Source organism: Mizuhopecten yessoensis, unplaced genomic scaffold, assembly GCF_002113885.1.
Source record: "Mizuhopecten yessoensis strain PY_sf001 unplaced genomic scaffold, ASM211388v2 scaffold716219, whole genome shotgun sequence".
In the NCBI taxonomy this organism is placed as follows: Eukaryota; Metazoa; Mollusca; class Bivalvia; order Pectinida; family Pectinidae; genus Mizuhopecten; species Mizuhopecten yessoensis.
In genome coordinates, this window is record NW_018480007.1 from 287,091 (window position 1) to 309,969 (window position 22,879).

Consider the following 22,879-nt stretch of genomic DNA (forward strand, 5'->3'; position numbering starts at 1 on the left):
AAGTTAATCTTAGACCCTATCTGATTTTTTAGGTAAAAACCTACTCTTATATTTCTATCTTAAGATAAGGATGGTACATGTCTTAATTGTAAATTTCTATGTTGATTTAATTTTTTTTCCAGCCAGCCAGTCTGTCAAATGCTGGGGCAGTGTTGGCCATGCTCATCCTGTTTGTATGCTTCATCCCAAGCAACACACTTTTTAGCTACCTGTTTTCTTACTTTTTCACTAAGTTTGAAAGTGCCCAAGGAGCAGGTGTAACCATTTTCTTTTTCGTAAGTAGAGTTTTAAATGGATGTTTGAAGGTTATTAATATTAATAAAATATAATCTTTTTTTCTTCTTACTAATCAGATTGTAGGGATATCGATCAAATATATTAAATCGTCAATTAAAGTGGTATTCATTCACTGAAAATAAAATGTCTTCAGAGGAAATGTTTCTGTATATGTTATACTCTTCCTGTTTGTCATTGTAGAAGAATTGTGAATGATGTGTCTGACACATGGGTAATAATAAATCTCTCTCAATTCTTTCTACAATGTACAAATGATTTCCCCCTACACTATTGTATCTACCCTGTGATGTAGATTATCTCTAACCCCCTACACTATTGTATCTACCCTGTGATGTAGATTATCACTAACCCCCTACACTATTGTATCTACCCTGTGATGTAGATAATCATTAATCCCTTACCTAATTGTATTTACCCTGTGATGTAGATAATCATTAATCCCTTACCTAATTGTATCTACCCTGTGATGTAGATAATCATTAATCCCCTACATTACTGTCTCTACACTGTGATGTAGATTATCATTAATCCCTTACCTTATTGTATTTACCATGTGATGTAGATAATCATTAATCCCCTACATTACTGTCTCTACACTGTGATGGAGAGTATCACTAATCCCCTATACCATTGTATCAGAACCCTGTGATGTAGATTATCACTCATCCCTACACCATTGTATCAAAATCCTGTGATGTAGATTATCACTCATCCCCTACACCATTGTATCAGAACCCTGTGATGTAGATTATCACTAATCCCCTATCCCATTGTATCAGAACCCTGTGATTTAGATTATCACTAATCCCCTATACCATTTTATCAGAACCCTGTGATGTAGATCATCACTAATCCCCTATACCATTGGATCAGAACCCTGTGATGTAGATTGTCATTAATCCCTACACCATTGTATCAGAACCCTGTGATATAGATTATCACTAATCCCCTATACCATTTTATCAGAACCCTGTGATGTAGATCATCACTAATCCCCTATACCATTGGATCAGAACCCTGTGATGTAGATTGTGATTAATCCCTACACCATTGTATCAGAACCCTGTGATATAGATTATCACTAATCCCCTATACCACTGTATCAGAACCCTGTGATGTAGGTTGTCATTAATCCCTACACCATTGTATCAGAACCCTGCGATGTAGATTGTCATTAATCCCTACACCATTGTATCAGAACCCTGTGATTTAGATTATCACTAATCCCCTATACCACTGTATCAGAACCCTGTGATGTAGATCATCACTAATCCCCTATACCATTGTATCAGAAGCCTGTGATGTAGATTGGCATTAATCTCTACACCATTGTATCAGAACCCTGCGATGTAGATTATCGCTCATCCCTACACCATTGTATCAAAATCCCGTGATGTAGATTATCACTCATCCCCTCCACCATTGTATCAGAACCCTGTGATGCAGATTATCACTAATCCCCTATACCACTGTATCAGAACCCTGTGATGTAGAATATCACTAATCCCCTATACCATTTTATCAGAACCCTGTGATGTAGATTATCACTCATCCCCTCCACCATTGTATCAGAACCCTGTGATGTAGATTGTCATTAATCCCTACACCATTGTATCAGAACCCTGTGGTGTATATTTCCTTTTGTTTGTCTGTTACAGCTGTCATTCATTCCTTACATTGCGGTGTCTCTGTTGGACATGATACTTAGGAATAACATTGCGTCCATCATTCACTACATCTTACTGGTCATTGATCCTCCCTACGCTATTTTTGGAGGCTTCTACTACATAGACAGGGTAAGTATTTTTTTATCATAAACAGAGGAGTGATATCTTTCCTATGTGAGCTCATTGTACTAGAACTCCCTCCAGTTGGTATACCAATATGTCAGATTTGATGGCATCATGGCATAATATTACTTCAGTTGTTGGTATCAGACTTACATGATCAAACAAATCCTGGCTTTCTCCGATTTCTATAATATCAGTACAAAATAGTGTGCTAGGTTTTGTAGAATAAAGCAACCAGACATTTTTGCAGATAATCATTTTATATTTATTAGTCATACTGACAAGTGACATCAAAAATGTTAAACATTATGGTTGCAGGCCTGTCTTGCCTCTTGTAATATTTCTTCTGGAACAAGTACCGGTCACAGTCTGTTTTGCTGTCAATCCATCATAGGAGACTGTTGAAAGTTTATGACATCAATATTTTTAGCAAGATTACTTATAAGACTATTATAAGAGTATTCTATAAAATAGATAAAGAATAAAATAATAAAACTGAATTGCTATCTACAGACAGAGTCTAACATGTAATGTTTTATTCTTACAATGATATTCAAAATGAAAATATGTAAAAGAAAGTTCTGGATACAAGGCCAACTCAAGAATTTGATATCCATGGAATTTGCTACAATCTGTGCTAACAACTTGAATAATCATTTCTGCCGTGATTTCTTTGTCACAGTCATTATACCACCCACAATATAAGGTGCAGTTTTAATATTTCTACCATTTTTTGTGGATATGATAAGTATTCCTTTACGGATTTCCCTGTACACACACAATTTTGACCAAATGTTATACAACTCAGTTCATCTGATCATTACAATATGATTTATGCAATTGTGATGGATTTTTCATTGTGACCACTTGCAACGTATTTGAAAAATTGCAACCAAGCAAGACACACCACTCAACCATGGAATCCAAATCATACACTCTTTATATTTTCTCTAAGAGTTTCTTTCGGTCCCATTAATGATGAACTCTTACAGCCACAAAATATTATCTAATTTTAACTGTTGGTCCAAGACATGTGATAAACACTGGGGCAACAGCCTGTACGACTTCAGCTGCTGTGGAGGAAGATCAGGACTAAAATATGATATTGGTCGGTAAATGTCAGAAAATCAATATATTGTTCAATTAGTTTAATATTGTATAAATATAGCTTTGGTAGCTAATTGCTCATGAACCTTCTCTAAATGTTGTCAAAAAGTTATCAACATAATTTTCATGTGTTGATTTTTAATGAAAAAAATACACAACACTCCATTTCCCTTGTTTCATATTATAAACAAGATAGTATAATAAAACAATTTGAACCTTAAAAAAAAAAAAAAGTAGTATATGCATTACTACACCTATTAATAAGTTTGATACCAACCAAAGGAGAGCAGACTGGACACAACAAGACCAGATCCGGTTTTGTAGTACGCTGTATAAGTCTGTGGCTGACAGGCCAGGCCCCCCTTGTATAAAACTACTTAAGTATTGAGATTTCCTTAAATCTGAGGATTTCCTCAAATTATTTGAGATTACTCAGTTTTCTTCTCAACTCTTGAGATTTTCCTCCAATCCTGAGATTTCGCGTTTGTTTCAGGTCTACAGGATCCACCTCTATACCTCACCTAACTCTGACATCCCTGTCAGCGACTACTTCTCACCGGAGTTTGTCATGTCATTTGTAATGGTAAGTGAGGTGATAACTGATTCATGAATGAAAAATTATTGAAAATACTATAAACCCTGATTTGTGAATGAAACATCACTGAAAATGTATGGTAAACAATGATTCAAGAATGAAAAATTACCAAAAATATTATAAATGCTGATTTGTGAATGAAATGTGACACAAAAAACTTATGGTAAGCAATGATTCATGAATGAAAAATAACTGAAAAAATTACAATCATTGCTTCTTGAAAGAAAAATTATCAAAAGCAATGTGAATATGGTTTCTTATTCTATAACTTAATGAACACAGACATTGGTTGTTGACATCTGAAGTATTGTTATCGTAGACAAGAGTAAATCACACTGTTACATTTTAGCCAATACTACACTGTTTCCTGAGTTTCTTCCTCCTGCGGATGCTAGACATAAAGAACACTGGCGGTGATGTTCGGGACGCTTTACCATTTCTCGCAAAAAAGCGAAATAGTCAGGTCATCCCTCACAAGAATGATGACATCATTGATAATGAGGATGAGGATGTGACAACTGAGAGGCATAGAGTTCACAGTATCAAATCCAACAGGGTAAGTCACCGTCCAGAACTACGCTAACACTGATTACCGTAAGTAGGAAGGGAACCTAACATTGTGTGTAGCTGTTGACATTCAGCGTTATTTTAGATACAACAACATATTTTTTCTCTCAGAATAAGCATTAACTAACTTTAATAAAAAGAATTGATGTTCTTTAGGAAAATGTGGCTGCTTATGTAGAGAACTTGAGGAAGGAGTTTACGAAGGATGGAGCCGGTGGCTGTAAAGGTTGTAAAAAGGCGTCCGAAAAAGAAAAACTCAAGGTGGTCGTCCGCAATACAACTTACGCTGTTAATACAGGAGAGATCCTGGGACTTCTGGGACCCAATGGGGCAGGCAAATCTACCACACTAAATATGATGATCGCGGAGTTAGCTCCTACTAAAGGACAGGTATGTTGTCAGGCCCATTAGCTTGAAGATGTACAGAATCATTGAACATTTGATCAGTTCACAGGTATTTCTTGGATTCTGATTTGCTGACACATTCTAGAAATGAATTCTTCAAGTATTGTGTACAGAGGATTGTGTGTTACAATAAGTAAAATACAGAAGATATAGAGTTTCTGTACAGCTAATGATGTTTACTTTATTGTAGGTTGTGATTGGAGGATATGACATCCATTCATGCATGTCAGAAGCATTTGAGGGCTTAGGGTTCTGTCCCCAACATGATGCATTGTGGGATGTTATCACGCTGAAGGAACACATAGAGTGCTATGCTAATATCCGAGGTGTTCCTAAGGAAAAGATCCCCGTCCTCACTGATTAGTAAGAACAATATTTCTCATTCAGTTTTACTTGACTGTGTTATGAGTGAGGTTTTTTTTCTATTTCTGTATTTTTAGCCCCCATTATCAGATGGTGGGCAGTTCAAATTGCTCTTCGTCCGTGTTCCTTCATCTGTCTGTCATTTTGTCATTCCATCATAAAACAATTCTAGTAAGCCCTATTTCTCAGAAAGACTAAGTACTGGAGGGATTTTGCTCAAATTTCGAAGGTTCCCCATGATCTGTAGTTATATGCATATCAAATATGGGTTTGATTGGCATTCAAGATGGTCGAAAGGTGGCCATCTGGAATTGTGATAGTAAAAGTTTGTTAGCACTATTTCCCAGAAAGTACTTTGGGGTCTTGCTCAAATTTCAATCGAGGGTTAACCATGGTCGCTAGTTACCCATATCAAATTTGGTTGTGATCAGAAAACAAGATGGCTGACAGGCAGCCAACTTGAATGTTGAGAGTTAAAGTTTGTTAGCACTATTTCTCATAAAGTGCTTAGGGATCTTTCTCAAATTTTACATGAACATTTCCCATAATCCTTTCTTATGAATGTTCTATTTCAGTTTGATCAGAAAACCAAGACAGTGTGCAAGTACACATGTTTGAGGGTAAACTTCATTTAGATACTTACTTTATTGATGTATATCTTTTTACTGATTATGGTTGATGATCCATATGTACATTCTGATAACATTTCAATATTTGCTTTGATTTGACAGCTTTGTAAAGAATATGAAATTAGATGAGCATAAGAACAAGCAATCCAAGAAGTTGTCTGGAGGAACCAAGAGGAAGGTAAGGTAAACACATTGTAACACATAGCCACTAAATAGAACTCTCTTATCAAAGGAAATAGGAACAACATGTTTTAAAAATCATGTTAATATTAAGGGTATGGACAACTTGTTTTGAAATTTGTGTATTTTTCTAAACGGAATCAATTAACTCATATTAAACAGAAACAACACACATGTTAACTGTTTGCACCTCTTGTTGATCAGCTGAGCTATATTCTGAGTATCCTGGGCAGACCAAAGATAGTGCTGCTAGATGAACCATCCACTGGAATGGATCCACAGTCCAAGCGCTTCCTCTGGTCAGTAATTGGTTTCCTTGTATGTGTTGTATACACCTGTGGTTAGTGTCCTTGTATGTGCTGTATACACCTGTGGTCAGTGTCCTTGTATGTGGTATACACCTGTGGTCAGTGTCCTTGTATGTGCTGTATACACCTGTAGTTAGTGTCCTTGTATGTGCTGTATACACCTGTGGTCAGTGTCCTTGTATGTGGTATACACCTGTGGTCAGTGTCCTTGTATGTGTTATACACCTACATTGTATTTGTTAGGTACATATTTTTACATGAACTCTCTGACATGGTATTGATTAATAAAACTATCTATCATGATATTGCAGACTTACGATTGGTAACCAGAACATTACACAACCTTTCTGACTTATGATCGGTTCCCAGAACATCCAGAGCTTTCTGACTTATGATTGGTTCCCAGAACATTACACGACCTTACAGACTTATGATTGGTTACCAGAATATTACACGACCTTACTGACTTATGATTGGTTACTGTTACTCTTACACGACCTTTCTGGCTTACGATTGGTAACCAGAACATTACACAACCTTTCTGACTTATGATTGGTTCCCAGAACATCCAGAGCTTTCTGACTTATGATTGGTTACTGTTACTCTTACACGACCTTTCTGACTTATGATTGGTTCCCAGAACATTACACAACCTTACTGACTTATGATTGGTTCCCAGAACATTACACGACCTTACTGACTTATGATTGGTAACCAGAACATTACACGACCTTACAGACTTATGATTGGTTACCAGAACATTACACGACCTTACAGACTTATGATTGGTTCCCAGAACATTACACGACCTTACTGACTTATGATTGGTAACCAGAACATTACACGACCTTACTGACTTATGATTGGTTACTGTTACTCTTACACGACCTTTCTGACTTACGATTGGTTCCCAGAACATTACACAACCTTTCTGACTTATGATTGGTTCCCAGAACATCAAGAGCTTTCTGACTTATGATTGGTTACTGTTACTCTTACACGACCTTTCTGACTAATGATTGGTTACCAGAACATTACACGACCTTACTGACTTATGATTGGTTCCCAGAACATTAAGAGCTTTCTGACTTATGATTGGTTTCCAGAACATTACATGACCTCTCTGACTTATGATTGGTTTCCAGAATATAACATGACTTTTCTGGTTTCTATGACAATATTTGTTTAACCTTTCTGACTTGTATTTGGTTACAGGGACACCATCAGTAGCTGCTTTGAGGGCTCAGAACGAGGTGCTATTCTCACAACTCATTACATGGAAGAGGCTGACGCTCTTTGTAATAGAGTAGCTATCATGGTCAATGGAAAGCTCCAGTAAGTTATCTTCCATGTCACTTGTGTTTATATTTTTAGAAGCCAACATTGGTAACAACATAATATACATAATAAATAAATGTGAAGGGCAAATTTAATATGGGGTGAAAATGGATTTTACCATCGAAGAGCGAAAATTTGACTGGCAAACATTTCCAATAAACAGCATATTTTTCAAGATTTTTTTTATCTTTGGGATTTTCAAGAAACATTAAAACAGTTTGAATACATCTGAATAATCATAGCAATAACTTCATGAAGTAAGAGGCAAATTTATATGATTTCATTTCATATTGTCCTTTCCTTACTTGATACAAGCAGGCAGCTTACATGATGTGATGACTTAGATTGGATAGAATATAATGACAAACACTTGATGAACTATATCAGAAGAGACCATTGGATCCACAGAAATGATAGGTTATTAATACTGGATATTATATCTATAGATACAGTGTTATATGAAAAAATGTGATCACATGATCCAATTTGTAGGTGTTTAGGTGAAACACAGCACCTAAAGAACAAGTACGGAAGTGGCTACATGTTGGAGATGAAACTTCGTCTGTCAGGTGGCGGTGGTGCCGACCTGGATACCAGGATGGAAGCTCTGGAGGAGGAAATGAAAAACCTGTTCCCTGAGGCCAGATGTCAGGAAAAGTTTGCAGAGAGGGTGCACTACACTATTCCAAGGAACAGTGTTCAGTCTCTGGCCACAGCATTCACTGCTCTAGAGCAAGGTCAGGATGTATTGCATATGTAAACCAAAGATGATCAGATACCAAGAATAAGGGCATACATTTGAAGTAATTATATCAAGAAAGGGAACTATATATGTGATTGCCTTTGAAATATATAAAACACCGACAATTTTCATCAGACATAAACCCTGTTTGTCTAAAAAAAAAAAAATGATAATCTTGAAATTTATTTTTACATGTACTCGCAATTTTCCATTGAAATAGTTGAGATTTTCAAGATTTTTCATGCAGGCTTTATACTTGTGCACAGTCTAAAGCAGTATAATCATTTGGGTAATTGTAGAATTCAGATGTTAAAAATTCTAATAGTTCTGGAGGCCATCGAATTTATAGCAGTTTGATACTCTTGGTGAAGGATAACAAAACGGAAGTCAATATACATGTGTGTGCTTCATGTAAATGTGTTTATCATTAACTTTTCATTTGTTGATGATAAATTATTACCTGTTCACAGCTAAAGCCAAATACAGCCTCGAAGAGTACAGCTTTAGCCAGTCTACATTAGAACAGGTAACACTATCAATGCAAACATCGGTCGTAATGGAAGTGTGATAAAAGGGTCCACCGGATTAATACAAGGGTGTTCTTTGTTACAAAAGATAAAATTGATATAAAGATTATACGATTAACACCAGAGCCATCCTCAAATGTAACGTAAGTTTATGTGAATTCAGGGAACCCAAAATTGATAAACATGGGTGGTGTGCTACAATTGTGGTGTCCCTAAAGAGGGATGATGTAGTACGTGCTACCAGAACGATGTGCTACACACAAGAGTTGAGTGTTGTTAGTACAAGGGTGCTGTACGTGCTAGAAGTGTGATTAGCTACAAGGTGAGCTTATAAAAGAGTGGTGTGCTATATACACAAGTGTAATAAACTGCAAGAACGATGTGCTACACACAAGAGTTTGTTAATAGTACAAGGGTGGTGTACTAGTGTACTAGTACTTGAAGTGTGATTAGCTACAAGAATGGTGTGCTAGTGTGCTGTGTTAGAAGTGTAATTTACTACAACAGTGTGCTAAAAGAGTGGTGCGCTATATATACATAAGCGTGATATACTGCAAAAAGGTTTTGCTACATACAAGAGGGGAGTGCTACAAGGGTGGTGTTTTACAAGGGAGGAATGTTATAGGTACTATACAACGATGTAAATGCTGTACCGAAGTCAACTTGATACAATGTTATGAACGCTACCTAATGGAAACCCAAAAGTGTTTTCAATTATTGTTTGTTTTCCTTCTCTTAGGTGTTCCTGCAGTTCGCTAAACAACAGATTGATGAAGACATGTCAGAGGAGCCAGAGGCCAACGGGATGGGCATTGAAATATCGGTGGGGACCCCGTCCATTCAGGACGTGAACAATCGTCACATGACATATTTGTGAAGTCACACTTGTCTGTTTTGCTATATTCTAACTGAAAAATGTTTCCCTCCTGATACATGTGTTGAATTAATAGGCCTTGTACTAGTTTAGAGTGTTACATAGTGGGAGATAGGTGGGTGGGTGTTGTATAGTAATTGCTTTATCTGCATTGCATGTATCTGTGTGTTTTGCCATAGTGCTAAGGCTTGTGTTCAAGATACCTCCAGGCTCTCAACACGTTCAGTTCATATTTATATTGAGATAACATGAGCTCTATGCATGTTTTGTGTTTTGTGTTCATTGATCAAGGTTAAAGGGTGAAAGGTAACATTTTACTACTTTAGACCACCATTTTCTAATCAGGGGTAGGAGTATATCTTTGTGTGACTCTGCTTACTCTGTGTACAACATTACATGTAGTATGGAAGATGGAACAACATGCTGCCTCCCCTCTGTAATGATGGAATAGGATTCTGCTAAAGCCATATTTTCCTTAAATTCTAAGCCCTATACTGGTATAATATGCAGCCTCCCTAAACCCTATACTGGTATTAAATGCTGATTTCATAAGTCCTATTCTGGTACAAAATTGTATCGTGTGTCTGAGGTGGAGATTTCTCTACACTGATATGAAAGTTAGTGATCAGTGTTGCATTCACCAATAATATTAGAAGTGGACCTGGAAATTTCAATCCTGACTGTGAGATAGTCAACCTGCAGCCTGTTCTAGTCTGTGCAGTGTATACCAAGTACACTTTATAGGTAAAATGACTCTTTTAGAATAAACGAGTAAATGTTTTCTCTCTGCTTTATACTATAGAAATATTCTCTCTATGTCTCTTAGCTTCTACTGTGTCAGTATTCTCTATCGCTCTCTTAGCTTATACTGGGACTAATAAAATCTATTACCTGTAACTGAGCAGTATGACGTTATAGATATATCTGTCTGAGGTGCGAGAAAATGTTCTCTATCCCTCTCTTAGCTTATACTTGGGCAGTAGTCACTTTCTCTATCTTAGCTTATACTTGGGCAGTAGTCGCTTTCTCTATCTTAACTTATACTTCGGCAGTAGTCGCTTTCTCTATCTTAACTTATACTTGGGCAGTAGTCGCTTTCTCTATCTTAACTTATACTTGGGCAGTAGTCGCTTTCTCTATCTTAACTTATACTTGGGCAGTAGTCGCTTTCTCTATCTTAACTTATACTTGGGCAGTAGTCGCTTTCTCTATCTTAACTTATACTTGGGCAGTAGTCGCTTTCTCTATCTTAACTTATACTTGGGCAGTAGTCGCTTTCTCTATCTTAACTTATACTTGGGCAGTAGTCGCTTTCTCTATCTTAACTTATACTTGGGCAGTAGTCGCTTTCTCTATCTTAACTTATACTTGGGCAGTAGTCGCTTTCTCTATCTTAACTTATACTTGGGCAGTAGTCGCTTTCTCTATCTTAACTTATACTTGGGCAGTAGTCGCTTTCTCTATCTTAACTTATACTTGGGCAGTAGTCGCTTTCTCTATCTTAACTTATACTTGGGCAGTAGTCGCTTTCTCTATCTTAACTTATACTTGGGCAGTAGTCGCTTTCTCTATCTTAACTTATACTTGGGCAGTAGTCGCTTTCTCTATCTTAACTTATACTTGGGCAGTAGTCGCTTTCTCTATCTTAACTTATACTTGGGCAGTAGTCGCTTTCTCTATCTTAACTTATACTTGGGCAGTAGTCGCTTTCTCTATCTTAACTTATACTTGGGCAGTAGTCGCTTTCTCTATCTTAACTTATACTTGGGCAGTAGTCGCTTTCTCTATCTTAACTTATACTTGGGCAGTAGTCGCTTTCTCTATCTTAACTTATACTTGGGCAGTAGTCGCTTTCTCTATCTTAACTTATACTTGGGCAGTAGTCGCTTTCTCTATCTTAACTTATACTTGGGCAGTAGTCGCTTTCTCTATCTTAACTTATACTTGGGCAGTAGTCGCTTTCTCTATCTTAACTTATACTTGGGCAGTAGTCGCTTTCTCTATCTTAACTTATACTTGGGCAGTAGTCGCTTTCTCTATCTTAACTTATACTTGGGCAGTAGTCGCTTTCTCTATCTTAACTTATACTTGGGCAGTAGTCGCTTTCTCTATCTTAACTTATACTTGGGCAGTAGTCGCTTTCTCTATCTTAACTTATACTTGGGCAGTAGTCGCTTTCTCTATCTTAACTTATACTTGGGCAGTAGTCGCTTTCTCTATCTTAACTTATACTTGGGCAGTAGTCGCTTTCTCTATCTTAACTTATACTTGGGCAGTATTCGCTTTCTCTATCTTAACTTATACTTGGGCAGTAGTCGCTTTCTCTATCTTAACTTATACTTGGGCAGTAGTCGCTTTCTCTATCTTAACTTATACTTGGGCAGTAGTCGCTTTCTCTATCTTAACTTATACTTGGGCAGTAGTCGCTTTCTCTATCTTCACTTATACTTAGGCAGTAGTCGCTTTCTCTATCTTAGCTTATACTTGGGCAGTATTCGCTTTCTCTATCTTAACTTATACTTGGGCAGTTGTCGCTTTCTCTATCTTAACTTATACTTGGGCAGTAGTCGCTTTCTTTAGGCTGCTTCTGTGATTCACTGTTGCCTTTAGAAACGAGTCCTTGAATGTTCTGAATAGTATAATAGTTTTGTTCACATTTTATTGTTTGATGAATGAACATGTGTAGTGATTTGGTTTCCTTTTCTTCTCTAAAATGTTATACATGTATATGTTACCAAATCATATCCAATTAAATTGATAAATGGAAGAATAATGATATATGTTTTCAAATTTTATTTTTGATCATCAGCTTCCAAAATTGGATATATTTCTATTTAGAAATCAGATGTTTTATTTGTAAAAGTGCAAACTTTGTGTTCATTTCAATGTGCTAAACATCAGTCCAAGAAACCCCATAGCACTTGGAATAGGTATACTTTCATTGGATGTTTATGTACGTATTGAACATTATATATTCACTTGTCACATTCCTGATGAGGTCCTGTAAGGGGTATTTTTATAATGATCGACTAGAGACCTGATTGGTTTCTATCATGATCAATACCGGCGCCGGTATAGCTATTTATATCAGTATGACTGGTTTTATTTTAAATATTGATAGGACATCTGTTTTTCATATATCGATATAGCTACTGTTTATATCAGTGTCTATATAACTGTTGTTTATATCAGTATAGCTGTTGTTTATAACAGTATAGCCGACGTTATATCGGTATAGCTATTGTTTATATCAGTATAGCTATTGTTTATATCAGTATAGCTGTTGTTTATATCAGTATAGCTGTTGTTTATATCAGTATGGCTAATATTTTATCAGTAAAGTTAATGTTATATGGATATAGCTATTGTTTATATCAGCAGAACTAACGTTATATCAGTATAGCTATGGTTATGTTCCATCTAAACTGTACAAGGCAATGTAATTCCTTCACTTTTTGAGTTTTATCCACACCGACTAATATTTTTAACAGTTGACATTGAATATCTGTTTGAATGAGGTAAAGCACTAGATTTCAAAAGGGGTAAAGTAAATATTTATACACTTTTTAGTAGTCATATGGTTCCTGAAGAAAATGAGGTAAATGGTCTACAAAGTTGAGATTAATTTTGTTTGCAATGTGTCCCTAACTTTTAATGTTGTCTTTAAAAGCTTGCTTTGCACATTATGTATCTGGTAATAGAAAGTGGACAATTTCACAATCTCACAACAGTATTTTCTGCATGTATAAAATGTGTTTGTCATTATCAAGAAACCATTACCTTTACATGGGTTTGATACAGTTTACATCATGAAGAACCAGAAATGTTTAAGTCTTTCACCATTTATCTCATGACCATTCTCCTCATTCACCAGTAAAAACCAACACCATAACTTCTAGTTGTTAACTTAACTGGCCAGTGCTTAACTTCTAGTTGTAAACTTAACTAGCCAGTACTTAACTTCTAGTTGTTAACTTAACTAGCCAGTGCTTAACTTCCAGTTGTAAACTTAACTAGCCAGTACTTAACTTCTAGTTGTTAACTTAACTAGCCAGTGCTTAACTTCTAGTTGTAAACTTAACTAGCCAGTGCTTAACTTCTAGTTGTAAACTTAACTAGCCAGTGCTTAACTTCTAGTTGTAAACTTAATTTACCAGTGCTTAATTCTAGTTGTAAACTTAACTAGCCAGTACTTAACTTCTAGTTGTAAACTTAACTAGCCAGTGCTTAACTTCTAGTTGTAAACTTAACTAGCCAGTGCTTAACTTCCAGCTGTAAACTTAACTAGCCAGTGCTTAACTTCTAGTTGTAAACTTAACTAGCCAGTGCTTAACTTCTAGTTGTAACTAATAGAGGTGCTTTTCATTTTCATCCATTTTTTTCAATAAACGGATTAACATTTGTTGCTATGCACATAACAAATCACCTTCCAGCATCATTTTGCTGCTACTTTGACAAAACACTCTCAGATTAGTGTTATTGTTGGCAGATTATACTTTAGAATTGGAGACCTGTAATATCACACCTTAGAATACAGCATTATGTTTTATCGCCAAATTAACCTTTAACGTTAAAGAATTGCTTTGTATTGAATTATTATGTTTGAAAGCAAATCAAATATCCAAACATTATATAAATGTTAAAAGAGTCTGTGACAGTAAAATTCAGACTTTTAAATATTCTTATAATTCCACTAATGTAGTTTAAAATGCCTTTTCTTTGGAATTCAAGTCACTGCTTTTATAAATTGACTTTAACATTGTCTACTGACTTACAACTAGTGATAACATGGTCTACTGACTTACAACTAGTGATAACATGGTCTACTGACTTACAACTAGTGACAACACGGTCTACTGACTTACAACTAGTGACAACACAGTCTACTGACTTACAACTATTGACAACATGGTCTACTGACTTACAACTAGTGATAACATGGTCTACTGACTTACAACTAGTGATAACATGGTCTATTGACTTACAACTAGTGATAACCTGATGTAATGACCCGCAACTAGTGATAACACAGTCTACTGACTTACAACTAGTGATAACATGGTCTACTAACTTACAACTAGTGATAACATGGTCTACTGACTTACAACTAGTGATAACATGGTCTATTGGCTTACAATGGGTGATAACATTGGTCTACTAACTTACAACGGGTGATAAAATAGTCTACTGACTTACAACTAGTGATAACATGGTTTACTGACTAACAACTAGTGATAACCTGGTGTAATGACCTACCACTAATGTTTAAATGGCCTACTGATCTACACCTAATGATATAATGGAATCTTGTTAAGAGCTTTATGAACTTTTAAAAATATTTCTGTATTTTTTTTATAGCGATGAACAGCAGAACATGTCAGATACCACTTTGTAGTCATGTTGACTACAACTACTAAGTGCTGCAGACACGAACACTTTGGAAACGTAGACAGCAGTAAATATCAGAACACCTCATACACTGGTGGAAAAACAGCACTGTAGTCATGGGTTGTGATATCTCCAATCTAAGGATTTCAAAAACTTCACTCATTATGTTGGATCAAGGAAATTAATTCATACAAAGACAACTTCATTTTGATTTTAGGCATAAGATCACCATTTGATAGTGATAGTTATTTAATTATGATTTTTTTTTAACTTTCCATAATAACACTAGTGAGCTCAAATGCAAAAGCAGAAAAGTGCAAAAATAATTAATCAAATATAGTTAATTTTCTAGTCAGGATATTGTACTTGCAATCCTGTTGGTGCTATAAACTTGATTAACTAAAACATAATAGTTATTAACCTGTGTATGGTACATATACATTTGTACTTACCTGTGTATTTACTATTACATGTATTTACCTGTGTATTTACTATTACATGTATTTACCTGTGTATTTACTATTACATGCATTTACCTGTGTATTTACTAGTACATTTATTACCTGTGTATTTATTAGTACATTTATTTACCTGTGTATTAACTGGTACACGTATTACCTGTGTATCTGCTTGTACACGTATTACCTGTGTATTTACTGGTACATTTATTTACCTGTGTATTTACTGGTACATGTATTACCTGTGTATCTGCTTGTACATGTATTTACCTGTGTATTTACTAGTACATTTATTTACCTGTGTATTTACTGGTACACGTATTACCTGTGTATCTGCTTGTACATGTATTTACCTGTGTTTTTACTAGTACATTTATTTACCTGTGTATTTACTAGTATATGTATTTACCTGTGTATTTACTGGTACATGTATTACCTGTATATCTGCTTGTACATGTATTTACCTGTGTATTTACTGGTACATGTTTTACCTGTATATCTGCTAGTACATGTATTTACCTGTGTATTTACTGGTACATGTATTACCTGTATATCTGCTAGTACATGTATTTACCTGCAGGCAGGTATCAATGCATAGTTGTATTGCTCTAATACAGCTCACTAACTATCAAGATAGCATTTTAAAGTATTATGCAAAAATCTACTGACTGACAATATATAACAATATATTAAGTACTATATAGAGCTTACAGTTTTAAAAGTTATTTCATACTTAGATTTACTGGACTTGCAAAACAAATCCGCTAATAAGATGTTTATTTTCAGAAAGGAATTGTAATTCTTAAACTTGGTTAGGAAAGTTTCCTCATCAGCTATGAAACAATGTAACAAGTAAACTTTGATTTTGGTATTCAAGCCATAGAAATCTGCTCAAATTTTTCATTCTTCATAAAGAAAAACCCTACGTCTATAAAATACTAGGCATGCAAAATGAATCCTGTCGTTACGATACCCTGCAATGAAGTTAGAGTATTGGGGTGGTGGAATGTACTGGAATCAGGGTGTCTGGATGTCTGTCTATAGATAAACGTTTGTCAGGTACAGTGCTGCTGAACTTCTCAACCTGTTTATATAAAACATGGTATGCATGATCGCCACCTTAGGTTGTTGTGCATTTACCATTTGTTTTTTATCTTGATGATTTTCTTTGGAGCTATGGCCCTTTTCTGAGATCATTATCTGAAGTTCTCCTAAAAACTATAAAACTTCATACACATGATAATTACCCTAGGTAGTTGTGCACTTATGATTTATTTATGATAAATATATTTTGATAGCAGGTATACCCCTTCTGAAGTATCCATAACTGAATATTGACATAACAATTTTCTTCAGAGGGGCAGGGGCAGGGGGCTATTTATAGTTGGCATGTGTTCATTTTCTAGAATAGTGTGTTTAGAATTGAGGAGAAACTACATTTAAAGCTTCAATAAGATTCATCAGTTCGGAAATACATTAATATTACATTCAAAGCTGTTATTATTTTTTTATGAAAGTTTTACAAATAACTGGTGATCAGATATTCGTGATAATGTGCATACATTTTTGTAGAAATTGCGGGAAACCAAAATGTATCATCATGACATGATTAATAGGACACACATGTATATAAATAGCAGGAAACCAAACATTAAATGTATCACAACTGTGTGACATGACACACGTGACACAGGATTACTAGATGATCAGAGTTAATCATGTGACAGCATGGGAAGTTCTTACAATCGACATCATTGAAAGTAGATGGACTTCTAAGGGTGAAGTACCCAGGTATACATTTATATACTTCTAAGAGTGAAGTACCTAGGTCTACATTTATATACTTCTAAGGGTGAAGTACCCAGGGATACATTTATATACTTCTAGGGGTGAAGTACCCAGGAATACATTTATATACTTCTAGGGGTGAAGTACCCAGGTATACATTTATTTACTTCTAGGGGTGAAGTACCCAGGTATACATTTAAATACTTCTAGGGGTGAAGTACCCAGGTATACATTTATTTACTTCTAGGGGTGAAGTACCCAGGTATACATTTAAATACTTCTAAGGGTGAAGTACCCAGGTATACATACATTTATATACTTCTAAGAGTGAAGTACCCAGGTGTACATTTATATACTTCTAAGGGTGAAGTACCCAAGTATATGTATCACAACTGTGTGACATGACACACGTGACACAGGATTAATAGATGATCATAGTTGATCATGTGACAGCATGGGAAGTTCTTACAATCGACATCATTGAAAGTAGATGGACTTCTAAGGGTGAAGTACCCAGGTACATGTATACATTTATATACTTCTAAGGGTGAAGTACCCTAGTATACATTTATATACTTCTAAGGGTGAAGTACCTAAGTATACATTTATATACTTCTAGGGGTGAAGTACCCAGGAATACATTTATATACTTCTAGGGGTGAAGTACCCAGGTACACATTTATATACTCTAAGGATGAAGTACCCAGGGATACATTTATATACTTCTAGGGGTGAAGTACCCAGGTATACATTTATACACTCTAAGGATGAAGTACCCAGGTATACATTTATATACTTCTAAGGTTGAAGTACCCAGGTATACATTTATATACTTCTAAGAGTGAAGTACCCTAGTATACATTTATATACTTCTAGGGGTGAAGTACCCAGGTATACATTTATTTACTTCTAGGGGTGAAGTACCCAGGTATACATTTAAATACTTCTAAGGGTGACGTACCCAGGTATACATTTATATACTTCTAAGAGTGGAGTACCCAGGTATACATTTATATACTTCTAAGAGTGGAGTACCCAGGTATACATTTATATACTTCTAGGGGTGAAGTAACCAGGTATACATTTATATACTTCTAGGGGTGAAGTACCGAGGTATACATTTATATACTTCTAGGGGTGAAGTAACCAGGTATACATTTATATACTTCTAGGGGTGAAGTAACCAGGTATACATTTATATACTTCTAGGGGTGAAGTACCGAGGTATACATTTATATACTTCTAGGGGTGAAGTAACCAGGTATACATTTATATACTTCTAGGGGTGAAGTACCGAGGTATACATTTATATACTTCTAGGGGTGAAGTAACCAGGTATACATTTATATACTTCTAGGGGTGAAGTACCCACGTATACATTTATATACTTCTAGGGGTGAAGTACCCAGGTACACATTTATATACTCTAAGGATGAAGTACCCAGGTATACATTTATATACTTCTAGGGGGGAAGTACCCAGGTATACATTTAAATACTTCTAAGGGGGGAGTACCCAGGTATACATTTATATACTTCTAGGGGTGAAGTAACCAGGTATACATTTATATACTTCTAGGGGTGAAGTAACCAGGTATACATTTATATACTTCTAGGGGTGAAGTACCCAGGTACACATTTATATACTCTAAGGATGAAGTACCCAGGTATACATTTATATACTTCTAAGAGTGGAGTACCCAGGTATACATTTATATACTTCTAAGAGTGAAGTACCTAGGTATACATTTATATACTTCTAAGGGTGAAGTACCCACGTATACATTTATATACTTCTAGGGGTGAAGTACCGAGGTATACATTTATATACTTCTAGGGGTGAAGTACCGAGGTATACATTTATATACTTCTAGGGGTGAAGTACCCAGGAATACATTTATATACTTCTAGGGGTGAAGTACCCAGGAATACATTTATATACTTCTAGGGGTGAAGTACCCACGTATACATTTATATACTTCTAGGGGTGAAGTACCGAGGTATACATTTATATACTTCTAGGGGTGAAGTACCCAGGAATACATTTATATACTTCTAGGGGTGAAGTACCCAGGTATACATTTATATACTCTAAGGATGAAGTACCCAGGTATACATTTATATACTTCTAAGGGTGAAGTACCCAGGTATACATTTATATACTTCTAAGGGTGAAGTACCCAGGTATACATTAAAAAGGATTTGTTGTGTAGTATATAATGTTACATGTTGATGAAACTTTAATTATTGATGTGATTTTTATTTATATGTCTGCAATGTTTTATTTGTGATAATGTATACAATCAATTTCATGTATATTTACAGTTATTAATTTATAAATCCATCACAAGGCCTGCCCTGCTCCATGGCAGTGCTCTGATAAGAAATCCAGTGGACCATTATTTTCAGTGTTGATATAAATATTAAGAGCGTAGCTTCGGCGCCCGACCGAAGCTCTTTAATGGTAACACATGCATGCCTAAATAGAGTTGCTTCCTCTTGTTACACATTGCCTTTAATTGCATTAAACCATTAGGTCAATGTGTACATTTAGTTTTTCATCATCTAAAATTTCATCATTTTTTATTTCTATTTGTTGAGAATATGAACGATCGAAATATTTAACATTTTTGAAAGTCTGGTGATAGTTAGTGTTTACATAAAAATTTTATGCACCACCACTCATAAAGGAAACAATAGATAATGCATTTATGTCGAAACGACCAATAATTTTCCAGACACCCCAGTTCAACACCTTTTTACATCAAAATATTACGTTTCCTTTTCTTTTTTTTTTTTTTTTTTTTTAACTTACATCTGTATACATTTACTTAGACTAATCATCAAATATGTAATTTGCACTTTTTTTCTATAGCAATTACCAAACAGTTTTTCCCAAGTTATCTCAATCATTCTTTTTGTGCCCTGACAGAAGCATGCAGAGAATTTCATTCTTAATGTGGGTGGAAACTGGAGTCACCAGAGAAAACCCGCGTGGTCAGCCCGGGCTGGTGACCGGGATTGAATCTGGCTATCTTGGTGAAGACGAGCGCACTATCCACTGTGCCAACCGTCCCATCATATAGGTTACACACAAGAACAAATATCTACTTTAGCTTTAATTATCAGAAAATGACATCATTGATGCAAAAATCATATTGTGAATACATTTTTACCAAGCATCAATGATACAAAAAATCTACCTACGGGAGACCGGGAAAATTTGGCCTCCCCTGATATTTTTGTTTTTTGAGCGCATATTTACAACTTTAAAGATCTTAGCGATCTTTCTGTAAACGGAAGTTGCTACCTTTTTACTATCAAATGTGTAACACACTGACAGCTTCAAATGATATACACAACAGCCAAGCCAGGCACTCATTACCATATTGCTGTACGATAAGAATTTATTGAAATATCAATTTGGGCAACAGGCTCGGCCAATGATACTGTGGCAAGTTCGGCCCATGTAACACACAAAAGTCGTAAAATTGGCGGTAAAATTCGACATTGCATGCTTTATGGCATCATAATTAAGCTGAAGCTGATGCCAATGGGGGCCGAACTTACCCAAATGCCTGTCCGAACTTACCCCATGGCGGAGCTCGTTCAGCCATCCAATCTCCCGACAGGAAAAGTTAAATAATGTTTAAAAAACGGAGGTGCTGCCATACTCCCCAGAACGGGCTTTAATAAAAATAGGCCGAACTTGCCCCGGTCTCCCCTATTGTTGTCGGTCTTAATCTCACTAGAGCTTGTGTTTTATTTTCAAAGTTTATCTTATCTCATTATGAAAGCAGTATTCTGAATCAGTAAATATCAGAGATCAACAAAAGCTACACTCTTTTAAGGCTTTGCCTTTTCATATTAAGTATTAATGTAGACGTACACCAAACTGCCATTTCCTGATGTTCTGTGGTATGTGCTAACAATTTTAAATCGGAAATTGGACAACGCTTGATAGCCTTCCCTTGTTGTATTTTTCAAAAAATATATGTTATTTCTTTTACAAGAATTCATCAGAAAAAATTCTGAAAATTTCTGAATTTGAAGTCTGAAAGGAATGAGGGCATGCAAAAGATTTGTAACAATTTAATCACAAATACATCTTACAATGCTTTAACACTTTTTCTCTTAATTATCTCAAACAGTATGAAATAAGCTGAAATAGCAATTAATGTATATAATTTTTTATCTAATGTCCTATTTCATGTATGTACATACATTAGATAACTGCACAGTAGAAGATATTTTCTGACAAAGGGAGGTAATCTGGTAGCTAGCTAATACAATTTATGTACTTGGAAAAACGTTCTAAATTGGTAATTGTTTAAGTTGCTAGGTTGACTCATTTTTAGATTTTAATGTTTCTTAGTTCTTCAAATTTAAAATTATCTTATATGTTCTTAATAATTTGACTATCATATATAGAACTATATATTTTTATTATGTAGGAATACATGTACTTGGATTTTAACAGGCCAAATCTTTTCTAGTTCACTCCTTTTAAAAAAAGTTTTTTCTTGGACCAAAAAAAACAACATGGGACAATAATATTATAGTAAACCTGTCAGAAAATTTGTTTTGACCACTTTTCAAAAATTGTGTATTCCTTAACAATTGTGGATATTGAATTTCAATAGAAGAAAACAATTTTGGCTGTTCAAAGGAAGTATATTTTAGCAAAGGTACATAGCATACGGGTGATTTGACTGGTAATGATATCACTGACATGTCAGTCTCATGGAAAACATATTATATTGTCGTAAATATTGCCAGTAAAACTGAAATTGTGACGCTATAATCAAAATATGCTACTGTTAATCTCAAAACACATTTAGGGGTTTCCCATCTATGACAGCTTTTTATGACTGTGATGATAAATACCAACATGACATAGTAATTTATTGGTTAAAGAACTTGTCCGACCACATGTTTTATCTATATTTAATCAGATGTTATCCGTGTTCGTATCTTAAATTATAGGCTCATTAGGAGGCCACCACATATCTATTATGTATTATATATATGTTACTGCACAGTGTCTTATAAATGTTTCTGGTCATGATTTCACTGATTTTAGTCTAAACTTTCAATATATTAAACAATTGTTGGCTTTCATCATTCGAATATATATTGAATAGTCTATCTATATGAGGACAAGATCCACACCAAGTCTGTAGAAGGGAGCATTAAGTGATATCTTGTTATGACTATATGAATATTATGAAATAAATATTTTATGAAATGCGTTAACAGAAATTTTGCTGTTTTTTTAAAGCCTGCGTTTTATTAAGTCACCTTGTTCATCTGTCAATATTTGTTTAGTTAATCGGTATGCAACAGAGGTAATTATTTTTTCATTGTCTCTGTAGGGATTGAACCCAGGACCTCTGGGTTACTTGTTCGATGCTTTTCCAAATGAGGTAAAAAGAAATTTTCCAAGCCAAGTCGATAGGAGGTGGCTAGTATCTTACCAATCACATACTCCTCCTCCAGGATAAAGCTTGTCCTGAGTGTCCTC

General features: G+C 35.3%; 1 protein-coding gene across 1 annotated transcript in view; it reads left to right on the plus strand.

Moving 5' to 3' along the window:
* Window positions 1-21,128, plus strand: part of LOC110442150 (ATP-binding cassette sub-family A member 5-like) — a 38,578-nt gene extending 17,450 nt beyond the window's left edge. Inside the window, exons 19-31 of the mRNA XM_021485618.1 lie at window positions 123-275; window positions 1,956-2,093; window positions 3,688-3,777; window positions 4,139-4,345; window positions 4,513-4,746; window positions 4,952-5,124; window positions 5,856-5,931; window positions 6,138-6,232; window positions 7,457-7,576; window positions 8,072-8,316; window positions 8,792-8,847; window positions 9,588-9,671; window positions 20,288-21,128. Of these exons, the coding sequence (XP_021341293.1) occupies window positions 123-275; window positions 1,956-2,093; window positions 3,688-3,777; window positions 4,139-4,345; window positions 4,513-4,746; window positions 4,952-5,124; window positions 5,856-5,931; window positions 6,138-6,232; window positions 7,457-7,576; window positions 8,072-8,316; window positions 8,792-8,847; window positions 9,588-9,671; window positions 20,288-20,380 (1,764 nt within the window). The 3' untranslated portion in view covers window positions 20,381-21,128. The remainder of the gene's footprint in view (window positions 1-122; window positions 276-1,955; window positions 2,094-3,687; window positions 3,778-4,138; window positions 4,346-4,512; window positions 4,747-4,951; window positions 5,125-5,855; window positions 5,932-6,137; window positions 6,233-7,456; window positions 7,577-8,071; window positions 8,317-8,791; window positions 8,848-9,587; window positions 9,672-20,287) is intronic.
* Window positions 21,129-22,879: the final 1,751 nt, after the last annotated feature.